Raw genomic sequence first — 16,575 nt, forward strand, 5'->3', positions numbered from 1 at the left:
CACAGGTCCTGTGGCCACGAAGCAGCCAATATGTGCTGTGCTGTGCTCAGGCAGCTCTGCGGGCGCAGGGATGAGGCTGACCACCTGATATTGCAGCACACCTCCCAACCACTGCGGGACAACTAATGTCCCGCCCGGGATCACGGGGCTGACTGTCAAAATCATGACAGTCCCGCTGTATCTGGGACAGTTGGGAGGTATGATAACTGACATTTACAGAAAGTGAGAGCTGAGACTGCTCTCTCACTTCATCCGGATGTCTTGACTTAAGGTACCGTCACACTCAGCGATGCTGCAGCGATATAGACAACGAGCCGATCGCTGCAGCGTCGCTGTTTTGGTCGCTGTAGAGACGTCAAACACAGCAACTCCAGAACGATGCAGGAGCGATCCTGTGACGTAACGGTGACTCACTTATCGTTCTCACAGGTCGTTAGCTCCATGTAAAACATTGCTGGCATTGTTGCTTTTGATGTCAAACACGACGATACACGGCGATCTGACGACCAAATAAAGTTCTGGACTTCTAGCTCCGACCAGCGATATCACAGCGGGATCCAGATCGCTGCTGCGTGTCAAACACGAGATCGCTATCCAGGACGCTGCAACGTCACGGATCGTTGTCGTTCTCATTGTAAAGTTGCTGAGTGTGAAGGTACCTTTACCCAAAGGAGAGAAGTGTGAAGCCAGAGCTGATTGGCCTCAAGAATCACGTGATAAAACAATGGTACACAATCCCTGAGACAGCCAGTGCTAACCCACTGGAAAGGCACTGGAGGTGACTATAATTATTTTACTGTGAGGAACATAGGCATTTAGAAGAGGTTGTCAGAGTAGTGGACAACCCCTTTAAGGAGTTAAACGTGATAGGTGCTAGCTCAGCTACTGTCTTTGATGATTATGTAATAGAACACCCAGGCTGCATGGTATGGGCTCAGCTATTGATCCTGCTTCATACAGAGATAGTGCATGATGTCTAATGTTAAGGGGAGAGGTCAGTAGGGATGAGTGGACCCGTGGAAGTTAATTCTCTGGTACTCGACTTTATTCCAAAGTTTGGTGCGGGTACAGTTCTGGTACTTAAACTTGAACCAGAACCCAAACCCCATTGAAAACAACGGGAACCCGAACTTTTGGCTGGAAAAGTCTCTCACTTCTGGAAGTGTTTAGTACCAGATACTAACTGTCTGGTACAAACGCCGAACTTTTAAGTTCAGGTTCGCTCATCTCTAGAGGACAGCTTTCCTGACTGGTTTAGTGCATACTTGTTTTTCACATGAAATAACAGAGTTGTGCTGTTCCTGTTATTCCTCCTAGAAATGTATGAATATCTGGAGACCTGGGTGGGACCATTACCCCTTTCAAAGAGGTGTGTTCCCACCAATAATGACTGCCCAGACTAGACAGTGTCCATTTACATGGAGCACGCCCACAACTGGTAACACCCAGTTGTCAATTTATTCAGAATTTCTCGTAGTTGTAACAGAGGAACTGCACGATGTTCAGGTCTAGGACAAGATGGCCAAAAATTGTTATATCTTTCAGAAATAAAATCTTTTTTAAATTTTCTTTTACCAAATTTGATAGGTTGAGTTAGTTATGAAGATCATCTTCTAAAGGCTCGGTGCATATTTATACATTAGGCAAGTTCTCTCAGTTTTATCCCCATCAGGGCCGGCGTCAGCACCCGGCGTACCCGGGCAAGTGCCGGGGCCCTGGCGAGACAGGGGGGCCCATTCAGGGCCGGCGTTAGGGGCAGGCAGCTGCCTAGGGCCCCTGCTCCCCCAGGGGCCCTCAGCTAGCAGCACATCACGCAGCCGCTATGGGGCCTCTGTGAGGCAGGGGGGCCAGCCTGTCGCCAGCGCCAACTCCCCCGCCGCTGCATTGAACTATACCGGCGTCTGCCGGTAAAGTTCAAAGCAAATGATGGAGGAGAGAGCGTCACCTGACGCTCCCTCTCCCATCATTCCCCACTCTGCCTCTGACACTGCCGCTTCGGGTTCGCGATGAAGTCATCGCGCACTCGCTGTGTGTCAGGCAGTACAGCGGCAGCCGCCGAGACCGGAGCAGGGAGCAGCGCAGCGCTGGAACGTTGAGAGGTGAGGAGTGTTTTTTTTTTGTAAGTATAACAGTGTGTACTGGACTATGGGGCCATTCTTGGGGGGAGGGGGGCTGTGCTGTATACTACATGTCTGTGCTACATACTACATGGCTGTGTTATATACTACTTGGGCTGTGCTATATACTACATGGCTGTTCTATATACTACGTGGGCCGTGTTATATACTATGTGGCTGTGCTATATACTATATGGGCTGTTATATGCTACGTGGGCTGTGCTATATACTACATGGCTGTTCTATATACTATGTGGGCCGTGTTATATACTACGTGGGCTGTTATATGCTACGTGGGCTGTTCTATATACTACGTGGGCCGTGTTATATACTACGTGGGCCGTGTTATATAATATGTGGCTGTGCTATATACTATATGGGCTGTTATATGCTACGTGGGCTGTGCTATATACTACGTGGCTGTTATATGCTACGTGGGCTGTGCTATATACTACGTGGCTGTGTTATATGCTACGTGGGCTGTTATATACTACATGGCTGTGTTATATGCTACGCGGCTGTGTTATATAGTACGTGGGCTGTGTTATATACTACAAGGCTGTGTTATATGCGATCATGAATCGTGGTATGTGTTAAAGGGGGGGCCCACTGAGACTTTCGCCCGGGTCCCTCAAAAACCTGGAGCCGACCCTGATCCCCATGCACAGTTACCAGACTCTGAGGAGTGTCTGTGACCATTTTTAGCATGTGCAAGGGACACTTGAGATACAAAAAGGAGAGACCCTGACAAAGGTTACCATCCCTAAATATGTCTCCATCCTATCCATTTGAGAACTCCACTTAAAGGATACTTTACAGCAGGTGTTCTCCAGAATTACTATTAATAGATGCCCTTATTCAAAGCATCATTGTCTTACAACAATAGTGCTGTCAACTCATGCTATGCTTTTTTCAAAATCTTTTTTTTTTCTATTCCAGACAGCCTACACAAAAAATTAACCATTCCACTTCCAATTAGTATTTGCTGCAACAAAGAAAATACAGCCGCACAGACCTCCTTTTGTCCATTCGACATATAAGCTGCACAAATGGAGACTGAAGGTGAACGGGTGCTTTCAGGCCTCAATATTAAATATCCAACATGCCCTTTTGCTTGAACTGAGTAGAGGAACCATATGGCTTCTGGATCAGTAACCTTGGAAGCAGAGCAACCTCCACATCCTAAACCACACCAGTCATTTAGTGTCTCGTTTAAAAATCAGTCATGTGTACATAATGAGTAACACTATTTCTGGCAATTCTACGACCTGTATCCTGCATTTTTCACCCATTTTCCACCCTGCAGACTCCATGAGCAGTGCATACAGGGTAGCTGCTTTCATGTATTCCAAGCTTGGTAGTAGTGGGCGAGCTTCTGTTCCCATTTGCTTTGGCATCCTACAGACAATTGTAGTTCCTGGCTGTGTGTTAGTGTTGTAAAGCCCTTGCAGGGTGCCGGTAGCCGATGGTATTGGTTGTTCCACAGATTAGTAAAGAACTTGATGAGGGTTATAGGTTATATCCAAGGGATAACGAGTAGATAGTCTTAAGCACTTTTCATTCACAGCAAGAAGCCTTTTCACTGACATGTTTCCTTCCACTGTAGTCTGCTCCAGGGCCGGTATAGCACACTGTTTTGCCCTGCTCCGTCACAGCCTAGCTTGTGGCCACAGTACAGTTCAGTGAGCTTCTCTACACCCGCTCAATGACTCTGCGTCCTTTCGGTATGGACGCCCTGGATCTACCGCTTGGGACCCTCACTAGTCCCACAGTCTGTCCTTTTCAGATCCATACCTTCTTCGGCGTTTATCAAAGTCAGGGTTTCTCGTGACACGTCGTCTTATCCAAGGACCCGTTTAAGGTAGGCCACTCTGTCTCATCTGTCAGTTCCCCGTCGAGCTACCTCATTGTCCCTTCGTCTCCTTTGCTGTAGTCCACCCAAAATGCAGTACTGCACACATGTCACTTCTTCAGACTCTAGCTCTTCTCTGACTAACGTCAGGAAGCAGGTTACTTGCCCTAGCACTAAGTCCTCCCCCTGTGGACTGGTCCCATCATTAACTCTCCCTCTCCCTCAGTCTGTTGCTGGGGAAACGTACCCTTTCACCTACATTCTATGTAAACACTACCTTATGTCCTAAGTGCTAACCTATGTCTTTCATGCATCACATCACTATACATAATACCTTCTATCATCACATTACATAGGCAAACATCTTACACTTCACATGACACAAGAAGTACATAGAACATTATTCAGATTACACATCACATTATACACAGCACTGATGTCTTCATGGGGGAGCAAGGCAATATGTCCATCTTATATTTCCCCATCTTTAATGATGGTCGTCCTCAACCATCGGAAAAACCTGGAAAACACCAATGCACTATACCACACATATCATAACATTTTAACCAACATGAAGTCTTCATTAGTGATGAGCGAGTATGCTCGTTGCTCAGGTTTTCCCGAGCACGCTCGGGTGGTCTCCGAGTATTTATGACTGCTTGGAAATTTAGTTTTCATCACCGCAGCTAAATGATTTACAGCTACTAGTCAGCTTGAATACATGTGGGGATTCCCTAGCAAGCAGGCAACCCCCACATGTACTTAGGTTGGCTAGTAGCTGTAAATCATTCAGCTGCGGCGATGAAAACTAAATGTCCGAACACTAATACTCGGAGACCACCCGAGCGTGCTCGGGAAGAACCGAGCAACGAGTATACTTGCTCATCACTAGTCTTCATCCTTCTTCCAGAGTAAAGCCGGCGTCACACTCAGCGTATGTAAATACGGTCTGTTTTTTACGGCCGTAATACGCAGAAAAGTCCCCAAAATAGTGATCCGTATGTCATCCGTAGGCAGGGTGTGTCAGCGTATTTTGCGCATGTCATCCTCCGTATGGAATCCGTATGGAATCCGTACTGCGATATTTTCTCGCAGGCTTGCAAAACCGACATCTAATGGATTTATGTGCTCAAATGTTCGTTAAAACATATATATACAGTGTATATATATATATATATATATATGTCATTGAGACACACATATATATATTCTGTATTTATATTTAATTCAGCGCGATATATGTGAAAAGTCGGTAATTCAATTGCCGGCTTTTCATTTCTCCTTCACAAACCCGACAGGATATGAGACATGGTTTACTGTATGTACATACAGTAAACCATCTCATATCCCTTTTTTTTAGGCATATTCCACACTACTGTTAGTAGTGTGTATGTGCAAAATGTGGGCGCTGTAGCTTGTAAAATAAAGGGTTAAATGGCGGAAAAAATTGGCGTGGGCTCCCGCACAATTTTCTCCGCCAGAGCGGTAAAGCCAGTGACTGAGGGCAGATATTAATAGCCTACAGAGGGTCCATGGTTATTGGCCCCCCCTGGCTACAAACATCTGCCCCCAGCCACCCCAGAAAAGGCACATCTGGAAGATGCGCCTATTCTGGCACTTGGCCACTCTCTTCCCACTCCCGTGTAGCGGTGGGATATGGGGTAATGAAGGGTTAATGTCACCTTGCTATTGTAAGGTGACATTAAGCCAGATTAATAATGGAGAGGCGTCAATTATGACACCTATCCATTATTAATCCAATAGTACGAAATGGTTAATAAAACACACACACATTATTACAAAGTCCTTTAATGAAATAAAGACACAGGTTGTTGTAATATTTTATTCTACTGGTAATCCAGCTGAAGTCCCTCGATCTGTAACAAAGGAAAAATAAAAAAACAACATCTCATACCTTCCGACGCTCAGGTAAAGTCCCACGAAGTAAATCCATCTGAAGGGGTTAAATCATTTTACAGCCAGGAGCTGTGCTAAAGCAGTGCTCGTGGCTGTAAAACCCCGGGGACTGAATGGAAAGCGGAAACCTTTAGTTACCTTGAGTTGCGGTGAGGCGCCCTCTGCTGGATGTCCTCATGAACTGGAGCCTGGTAAAAGTTCCCACGCTCGAGTTCATATGAGGACATCCAGCAGAGGGCGCCTCACCGCAACTCAAGGTAACTCCAGGTCACCCCGCTTTCCATTCAGTCCCCGGGGTTTTACAGCCACGAGCACTGCTTTAGCACAGCTCCTGGCTGTAAAATGATTTAACCCCTTCAGATGGATTTACTTCGTGGGACTGACCTGAGCGTCGGAAGGTATGAGATATTGTTGTTTTTTTATTTTTCCTTTGTTACAGAACGAGGGTCTTCAGCTGGATTACCAGTATAATAAAATATTACAACAACCTGTATCCTTATTTCATTAAAATACTTTTTAAAAATGTGTGTGTGTTTTATTAACCATTTCGTACTATTGGATTAATAATGGATAGGTGTCATAATTGACGCCTCTCCATTATTAATCTGGCTTAATGTCACCTTACAATAGCAAGGTGACATTAACCCTTCATTACCCCATATCCCACCGCTACACGGGAATGGGAAGAGAGTGGCCAAGTGCCAGAATAGGCGCATCTTTCAGATGTGCCTTTTTCTGGGGTGGCTGGGGGCAGATGTTTTTAGCCAGGGGGGGGCAATAATCATGGACCTTCTCTAGGCTATTAATATCTGCCCTCAGTCACTGGCTTTACCACTCTGATGGAGAAAATTGAGCGGGAGCCCACACCAATTTTTTCCGCGATTTAACCCTTTATTTTACAAGCTACAGCGCCCAAATTTTGCACATACACACTACTAACATCAGTAGTGTGGAATATGCAAAAAAAAAGGGATATGAGATGGTTTACTGTATGTAAACCAGGTCTCATATCCTGTCGGGTTTGTGAAGGAGAAATGAAAAGCCGGCAATTGAATTACCGGCTTTTCTATAGAACACTGCTGCATATTTCTCGCAAGTCACACTGCTGGTCCGTGTGTAATCCGTATTTTTCTCGCCCCTATAGACTTTCATTGGCGATTTTTTTGCGCATTACGGTGACAAACGCAGCATGCCGCGATTTTGTACGGCCGTAGAAGACCGTATAATACGGATCAGTAAAATACGGCTGATAGGAGTTGGGACATAGAGAATCATTGGGCCGTGTGTTATGCGTATTTTACGGGTGTATTTTCTGCGCTCATACGTCCATAAAACTCTCCAGTGTGACGCCGGCCTAACACGGAACTGGTCCTACCATCGCTTTTTGCAGAACAAGTAGGGTTTTTTTAATATACAGTCTTAATGGGATGAAGGTCATAAGTGAAGAAATAATATATTACAAAAGAAAAAAGCTTAAGTTTCTTATATTTCATTATACTATTAAATTCTGCATTTTGTTGCCACTTAAATCAATGAACAACCGCAAGACGATGCTGCTATATAGAAAATTGTCTTATACAGTAGATTTAGATTGTCAAGTGATTGGTGCACTTTGAAGTATAGTTGGGATCCACTTCATTAATGGGAAGCTATTATGTCCGGAACCTAGTTCACCTATTATAAGGAAATATTTTCAAAACATTTGCGAAACTACAAGAAGAGGAATTCCTTAAAACATAACTGGTTCTATAGATTTTAACAATTACGCCATGAATTTGAAACTCGGAGTAAATCAAACCCCATATCTGTGCAGGTAGATATAGTATTAGATCACAAAGAAATACCAAAGGGTTTATATATCTAATTTACAGGAACCTTCTAGACACATACTGTATTAGATACCCCCTGCATGCTAAAATTAAAAGGGTTAATGACATCAGACCTGTTTCAGATGAGATATGGGATTCAATTCTGGAGTTAGTTCCTAAATGATCTCTTTTTGAGACTAAGAGATTGATGAACAAGGGAAGGTAATGATCGCTAGGATTTTATATGCTGCCAGGAAAATGTTCACGTATAGAAAAGACAGCGTGAGCACAACTACGAAATAAAGGGAGGTGCTAGGGTTAGGTTCCCAAACCATATAGATGCAAGATAGTAAACTCAGCACTCAACTTAAGTAAATATTGCAGCAAGGTTTATTGTAGTATGAACAATAAAACGTTTCGGTCCGTGGTGACCTTCATCAGTTACATAATGTTCAATAGCAGAAGCAGACCGTAGATAAGTAGTGCCGTTTGTTCAGAGAGACGAGCGGTGGACTCCGCATCAGGGAGCACGTTTGCTCCAGGTACTAATACCATTCACTCTCTCCTATAGCGATCTGCATTGCGCTTGAAGCCCCATACTTGCCTTGTACAAACGGCACTACTTATCTACGGTCTACTTCTGCTATTGAACATTATGTAACTGATGAAGGTCACCACGGACCGAAACATTTTATTGTTCATACTACAATAAACCTTGCTGCAATATACGTATGCTTAAGTTGAGTGCTGGGTTTACTATCTTGCAGGAAATGTTTCATGCACTGGTTGTCACTGTCAGTAAATCCACCCACGTGTAGGAAATGTATTCATAGGCTTAAGAATTAGGGTTGATCGAATAGCTTTGGATAAGAGCTTATCCGAATAGCTATAGCGCTTCCCAAATAGCTGCATCGGTAACCTGGGTATATGGAGCACTCCCGATAATCAGCTGTTCGGCGCCGCAGCTGCATGTGTCGTGGCTGTGTGACAGTCACAACACATGCATGGAGAGCCTTTTTGTTGTGACTGTCACACAGCCGCGACACATGCAGTGGGTCATGGCACCCGCAAACCATAACAGTAAAGTCTGCTCTATAGTAGGGCGCTCCTATCCTTCTGAGCTTTGCACTGTGCCTGAAAAATACTTCCCGATTACATGTAGGGTACTGGCTCACCCTGGAAAAAAAGGACCTCAGTTTGTTGTAAAAAAATGTTCCTATTAGCCCTTAAGAAAATTAAAAACTTGAGCTAAAACAATATTTTAGTGGTAAAAATGTAATTTAATCTTTCTTCACCGCTCAATGATACAAAATTCTGTGAGGCACATGTGGTGTCACTATGATCACTGCACCCCTAGATGAATTCATTGGGGAGTTTAGTTTGTAAAATGCATTCACATATAGGGGGTTTCTGTTGTTCTGACACCTCAGAGGCTTAGCCAATGTGACATACCACCCTCTAACCATTCCTGCAAAATCTGAACTCCAATATGGCGCCTCTTCTGAGCTTTGCACTGTGCCTCAAAAGTAGTATTCCCCCACATATGGGGTATCGGCGTACTCAGGAGAAATTGCACAACAAATTGTACGGTGCAATTTCTCCTCTTGCCTTGGGGAAATAAAAAAAAAAATGGGGCTAAAAAACATTTTTGAGGGGAAAATGTGATTTTATTATTTTCATGGCTCACCGTTATAAACTTCTGTGAAGCACCTGGGGGTTCAAGATGCTCTCCACACATCTAAATACATTCCTTGAGGGGTCTAGTTTCCAAAATGGGTCACTTGTGGGTGGTTTCCACTGTTTAGGCACATGAGGGGCTCTCTAAACATGGCGTCCGTTAATGATTCCAGCAAATTTGGTGGTCAAAAAGTCAAATAATGCTCCTTCCATTCCGAGCCCTGCTGTATGCCCAAGCAGTAGTTTTCTCCCACATATGAGGTATCGGCATACTCAGGAGAAATTGCACTACATATTGAATGGTGCAATTTCTAATGTTACCCTTATGAAAATGCAAAATATGGGGCTAAAAGAACATTTTTGTGGGAAAAATATATTTTTTTTTTATTTTCACGGCTCAACGTTATTAAACTTCTGTGAAGCACCTGGGGGTTCAATATGCTCACCATACATCTAGATAAGTTTCCTGAGGGGTTTCGTTTAAAAAATGGTGTTACTTGTGGGGGATTTTCACTGTTTAGGTACATCAGGCACTCTCCAAATGCGACATGATGCCCGCTAATTGTTCCAGGAAATTTTACATTCAAAAAGTCAAATGGAGCTCCTTCCCTTCCAAGCGTATCAGCATGCTCCCGAGAAATTGAACAACAAGTTGTGGTCCATTTTTTCCTGCTGCCCTTGTGAAAATAAAACAATTTGGGTCTAAAGATAATTTTTTGTGAAAAAAGTTAAATGTTCATTTTTTTCCCATATTCCAAAACTTCTTGTGAAGCACCTGAAGGGTTAATAAGAGAGGTGCCGTTTTTGGAATTATGTCACATTTGGATATTTTTTATCATATAGACCCTCAAAGTCACTTCAAATGTGAGGTGGTCCCTAAAAAAATGGTTTGTAATTTTTGTTGGAAAATTGAGAAATCTCTAGTCAACTTTTAACCCTTATAACTTCCTAACAAAAAAAATTATGCTACACAAATTATATTGATGTAAAGTAGACATGTGGGAAATGTTGTTTATTAACTACCGTATTTTGGGTGACATATCTCTCTGATTTAAGGTAATAAAAATTGAAAGTTTGAAAATTGCTAAATTTTTCAAACTTTCACAAATAATTGCAAGTTATATCGAAGACATTTTACCACTATCATGAAGTACAATATGTCACAAAAAAAGTCTCAGAATCAGTGGGATCCGTTGAAGCGTTCCAGAGCTATAACCTCATAAAGTGACACTGGTCAGAATTGTAAGAATTGGCCTGGTCATTAACATACAAACCACCTTGGGTGTAAACGGGTTAATAAAAAAAAAATGGTGCTTTTTTTTTAATAAAGATCACAATTAAAAAAAATAGCAAAATTTAACAAAAATTTTGCAAGACAAAAGCCTTATTTAAACACTAGGTCATTGTCTCATGACAATTCCTGTAAGAAACAGCATTATGACCCTGTGCCTACACTATATAAGGCCGGTTTCACACGTCAGGGGCTCCAGTACGTGTAGTGACAGTTTTCTCACGTACCGGAGACACTGACACACGTAGATCCATTCAAACGAATGGGTCTATGCACATGCCTGCGTGTTTTCACGGACCGTGTGTCCGTGTGCAAAACATGGGGACATGTTCGCTTTTCTCTGGCAGCATGGTCCGAAAAGCGTCCCGCACATGTACACACGGAGAACAGTGTGCACTCTCCTCCGTGTAAACGTCCCGCTGCAGGAGAAACAGCGCTACAGTTAAGCGCTGTCCCCTGCGTGTGGTGCTGAAGCCAGCATTCATCCCTTCTGTCCTGCTCGGCTGAAAGCAGCGCTTGCAGGAGAGAAGGGATGAAAGATTAAGTTTTTTTTTGTTAAAAATAAAGTTTGGGGTCACCTCCCGCGTCCCACCCCTCCCCACCGCCCGCTTGCAGAGAAATACTCACCCAGCTCCCGCGATGCCTCCTCTCAGCGCCGGCAGCCTGTCCTGTGTGAGCGGTCACGTGGTACTGCTCATTACAGTGATGAATATGCTGCTCCACCTCCCATAGGGATGGAGCCGCATATTCATCACTGTAATGAGCGGTACCATGTGACCGCTCACACAGGACAGGCTGCCGGCGCTGAGAGGAGGCATCGCGGGAGCTGGGTGAGTATTTCTCTGCAAGCGGGCGGGGGGTGGGAGGTGACCCCAAACTTTATTTTTAACAAAAAAAAAAAAGATTTTTCATCTCTTCTCTCCTGCGAGCACTGCAGGGGGACAAGAGATGAATGCCGCCTTCAGCACCACACGCTGGGGACAGCGCTTACTGTAGCGCTGTCTCTCCTGCACGGTCCGTGTGGTCCTCAGGCGGCACACAGCTGCCGCACGTGTGCCACGTGAGCACACGGATAACTCCGGTACCGTTTTCTCCGGTACCGGAATTATCTGAACTGCTGCTGCTGCTACTACTACAACTACTACTACTACTACTACTACTACTACTACTACTACTACTACAATTGCCTTTGTACATAGTGTTTTGTGTAGAAGACGTATGTATGTATATATAAATGAAATGCACACAACAATTTTTTTTATTTAAAAAAAATTGTTTATATGAACAAAACTGACTTCAGTGTAATACCAAAAACAACCAAAAATCAAAATCTGAAATAAAAAGTTCATAAAGAGACACTATAAATAAAATGATAAATACAAACAATAAATTTACAGTGAACACTCTAAAAAGTTAAAGTCTAAACAGTGTAAACCCCAAATGCTTAAGTTCAATGGGTTGATATAACCGTTTACAATAATTAATACCAGCTAACATTTCAGACTGTGAGAAAAGATGACTTTTTGCTTCCCCTTCTCCAAATGTGATTTAGTATCCTGAATACACTGGAGTGATCAATTATTAGCACAGCCTTAATGCTAATCCTAGAATTAAATTCTGCTAAATGTCCAGTCATCCGTCACACACAGGTTTCTGGATTAGTTATAACTTCACCATTTTTCTCCTTCTCTTCATCTTTTAAGAACTGTTCTGCCTCGGCAGATTCCTCTTTCGCTTCTTGGGTTGCTTGGTCTTCTAGTTTACTGATCTCCCTTATTTCTGCAACCTCTTCTTTATGATCTGGTTCTGCAGGCTTTTTCTTAATACAGAAAAAATTGCCACAAGTTAAAACTAATGCAGAGGTGACCACTTCAGTTCCGGCCATAATAAACACAAACATGTATCTTCCAGTTGCATCCAAAAGTTTCCCTGTAAATAAAAAAAAAAAAAAAAAGGTCATCAATATGATGAAGACAGATTAACACTTTAGATCAACAACAGACAGGTTGTTTGGGTCCAACTTCGATGGGGGAGGTTTTTGGGAGAAAAAAAAAAATACCACACCTTTTTCTTGTAAACCATCATGCAGTTAAACGATAGGGTGACACGAGCGTATTAAAATATATACACACACCATATATATCAGTCTGATTTTCATCCAGAAAAGTGGGATGATTTTCTCACGTCATCAGCGTGCTGTCCGTTTTTCTACTCAGCAGCTATCAATCATTTACGGGACCATGTTACAGAATTGTAAAGTGTCCGTAAAAACATTCTCACATCTGTGAGAGGAGGATTTATTTATCTATCTTGACTCGTTTTTGGTTATTCTCGCATCTCCTTGGTTTGCAAAATGAATTCCGACTTTGTTTTGAGATAAGGAGTCATAGGAATTCCTTTGTCTAACGGGACATAGAGATAGCACATAGGAGAATGAAAGTAAAGAAGTGAGAGCCAGACCTAAACACTTAAGGTGGGTGTAGATGATATTCACTTTAGTCAGTGACATGTATATATGCTAATGCCAGCACGTATGTAGAAATAAGCTGAGCCAATTATATTGCTACAATGTGAAAATGCCTATATAAAGAGTGACCGATGCTGTAATAAACAGAGTTCTGCTGAGATACATAAGTGTGTGTCTGCGTGACTCTGTACGTACTTGGATTTGACAATTTAATTTGGAGCAGGCACAATGACTCAGGACATCCCACATTACATTGTGACAACACACCCATTCAATTTCAGAGTGAAATTGCTGCATGCTGCAATTTTTTTTTCCCATACACATACTGTCAGTGAAAAATAATTTGGTCGCCTGCACAGAACCATTGAATAACATTGGTGCAAGTACTATCCGATTAAAAAAATATATGTTTTTTTTATCAAGAGTATATTTAAAAGCTGTATGGAAAGCCAATATTACTTAACTGGGTTGTTCATTACTATGACCTCTTTTCATTACTCATGTTTGACCCCGTTAAAATAAAAACATCTCTACTCCCCTCTGGTGCCAGCGACACTCGCATTCCTGAGGCTCATGTGAGGTTGTTATGTCATGTGAGCCTTGCACCTAATCAGTGCTGGTTTCACCATCTCTGCCTTCGGACGTAGTGAGGATCAACAGGAGATCAGGGCTGCGGCTGCTCTCTCTTCCTTTTGATGTTCGATTTGTTCGATTGCGTGGATTGTGAAGCCAGCGGTGCTCATGTTACATAACCACCACAAGTGAGCCCCGGAAACGAGAGTGCCAACATCACTGGAATAGTGCTGACACCAGTGGGGAGTATAGGTGTTTTTATTTTCACTGGGCCAAACATGAGGAATGAGAAGGTATTGTCTGAGTAGTGGACTATCCTTTTAAAGAAGAATTCCCACCAAACATTTAATTTTGTAAACCTGTGTAAATGTATATGTAGCACAAGTGCGGTAATATATTCACCAATCGTGGTCTTTCAGCTTATAGTGCCACTCCAGTCCTCTACTGGGTCACATGACTACTATTCCAACTTTCTGGATCACACAGGGCTCCCGCTGTGGGCACATTCAGACGTCAGTACAAATCGGTCTGAGTTTGGCCCGCAATGTACTGACTGGACACGGGTCTCTTGACTGAAGTGTGCCAGCTTCATATAATAATGACCGAAAGTGTTGGGACCTTGAATTTGTTCCAGAAAACGAAGAATTTTTCCCAGAAAATTATTGCATTTACATGTTTTGTTATACACATTTGTATTTTGTGTGTATTGGAACAACACAATAAAAACAATGAACAAAAGGCAAATTGGACACAATTTCACAGAAAATCCCCAAAATGGGCTGGACAAAAATGTTGGCACCTTTCCAAAATTGTGGGTAAACAACTTTGTTTCAAACATGTGATGCTCCCTTAAAAGTCACCTGTGGCAAGTAACAGGTGTGGGCAATATGAAAATCACACCTGAAACCAGATAGAAAGAGAAGTTGACTAAATCTTTACCTTGTGTGTCTGTGTGTGCCACATTAAGCATGGAGAACAGAAAGAACTGTCTGAATACTTGAGAACCAAAATTGTTGAAAAATATCATTAATCTCAAGTTTACAAATCCATCACCAGAGATTCTGATGTTTCTTTGTTCACTGTGCACAACATAATCAATAAGTTTACAACCCATGGCACTGTAGCTAATCTCCATGCACGTGGACAGCAGAGAAAAATTGCAAGGTTGCAACGCAGGATAGTACGAATGGTGGATAAGCAGCCGCAATCAATTTGCAAAGACATTCAAGCTGTCCTGCAGGCTCAGGGTGCATTAGCGTCAACATTGATATTTGAATGAAATGAAACACTATGGCAGGAGACCCAGAAGGAACCCACTACTGACACGGACACAAAAAAGCTAGACTGCAATTTGCCAAAATGTACGTAAGCCAAAATCCATCTGGGAAAGTGTCTTGTAGACAGATGAGTCCAAGATAGAGCTTTTTGGTAAAACACATCATTCTACTGTTTACCGAAAACTGAAAGAGGTCTAGAAAAGAAGAAAAGAACACAGTACATATGGTGGAGGTTCAAAGATGTTTTGAGGTTGATTTGCTGCCTCTGGCACTGGGTGCCTTGACTGTGTGCAAGGCATTGTGAAATCTGAAGATTACCAATGGATTTTGGGTTGCAATGTAGTGTCCAGTGTCAAAAAGCTGAGTTTGCGTCCTAGGTCATGGGTCTTCCAGCAGGACCGGGTCCTCAAACATACTTCAAGAAGCACCCAGAAATGGATGGAACCAAAGAACTGGAGAGTTGTGAAGGGGCCAGAAATTAGTTTGAATCTAAATTCCATTGAACACTTGTGGAGAGATCTTAAAATTGCTATTGGGAGAAGGCACCCTTTAAATAAGAGAGACTTGGAGCAGTTTGCAAAAGAAGGGTGGTCTAAAATTCCAGTTAGGTGTACGAAACTAACTGATGATTATACGCAGCGACTGACTGTAGTTATTTGTTCCAAAGGGTGTGGAACCAAATATTAAGTTAAGAGTGCCGACAATTTTGTGTGGCCCACTTTTGGGGTTTTGTGTGAAATTATGCCCAATTTGCTTTTTTTCTCTGTTTTTTGTGTGTTGCTCTAATACACACAAAGGAAATAAACGTGAATAACAAAATGTGTATTTGCAGTAATTTTCTGGGAGAAATATTGCATTTTCTGGAACAATTTCAATTGTGCCAAACACTTTGACCATTACTATATATATATATATATATATATATATATATATATATATGTATATGTATGTATGTATGTATGTATGTATGTATGTATGTATGTATATCTAATATATAAAGCTGAATGTGTGTGTGTGTGTATGTATGTATGTATGTATGTATGTCCGGGATTGGCATCTGAACCGTAGCAGCTACAGCCACAAAATTTTGCACAGTCACACGTCTGGACCCCGAGAGCGTCATAGGCTATGTTGTGAGGTGAAATTTTAACCCCGCGCTTTCCAATTCACCAAACAATTTTGCCCCTATCTACATAATGGGGAAAAAGTGAAAGGAAAAGTGTTGGAGGCGTCGCAGCTACAGGCACAAAATTTTGCACAGTCACACGTCTGGACCCTGAGAGCGTCAAAGCTATATTGTGAGGTGAAATTTTAACCCCGCGCTTTCCAATTCACCAAACAATTTTGCCCCTATCTACATAATGGGGAAAAAATGAAAGGAAAAGTGTTGGAGGCAAATTAACAGCTGCCAGATGTGAACAAGGGGGACTTAAAGAATGACAGCGATGGCACCAAAGAGTATATACTGTACAGTTGCTAAGGTGGGGCCCCAACATGGGATAATCACACCACCACGGGGATATGAACACACACACAAAATGCGCCACACACTACCACGTGCTCGAACACATATACCACCCTCAGTGCACATTTCAC

The 16,575-nt window shown here is 42.6% G+C and overlaps 1 protein-coding gene across 8 annotated transcripts in view; it reads right to left on the reverse strand.

The window, feature by feature from the left end:
- Positions 1–11,903: 11,903 nt before the first annotated feature.
- SLC16A3 (solute carrier family 16 member 3) overlaps positions 11,904–16,575 on the reverse strand; it is a 78,964-nt gene continuing 74,292 nt past the window's right edge. For all 8 annotated transcript variants that reach the window (XM_077251380.1, XM_077251374.1, XM_077251377.1 and 5 more), the window contains exon 5: positions 11,904–12,591. In XM_077251380.1, coding sequence (XP_077107495.1) covers positions 12,302–12,591 — 290 coding nt within the window. In that variant the 3' untranslated portion in view covers positions 11,904–12,301. The remainder of the gene's footprint in view (positions 12,592–16,575) is intronic.

The sequence above is a fragment of the Ranitomeya variabilis genome, chromosome 4 (assembly GCF_051348905.1).
Source record: "Ranitomeya variabilis isolate aRanVar5 chromosome 4, aRanVar5.hap1, whole genome shotgun sequence".
Taxonomy (NCBI): domain Eukaryota; kingdom Metazoa; phylum Chordata; class Amphibia; order Anura; family Dendrobatidae; genus Ranitomeya; species Ranitomeya variabilis.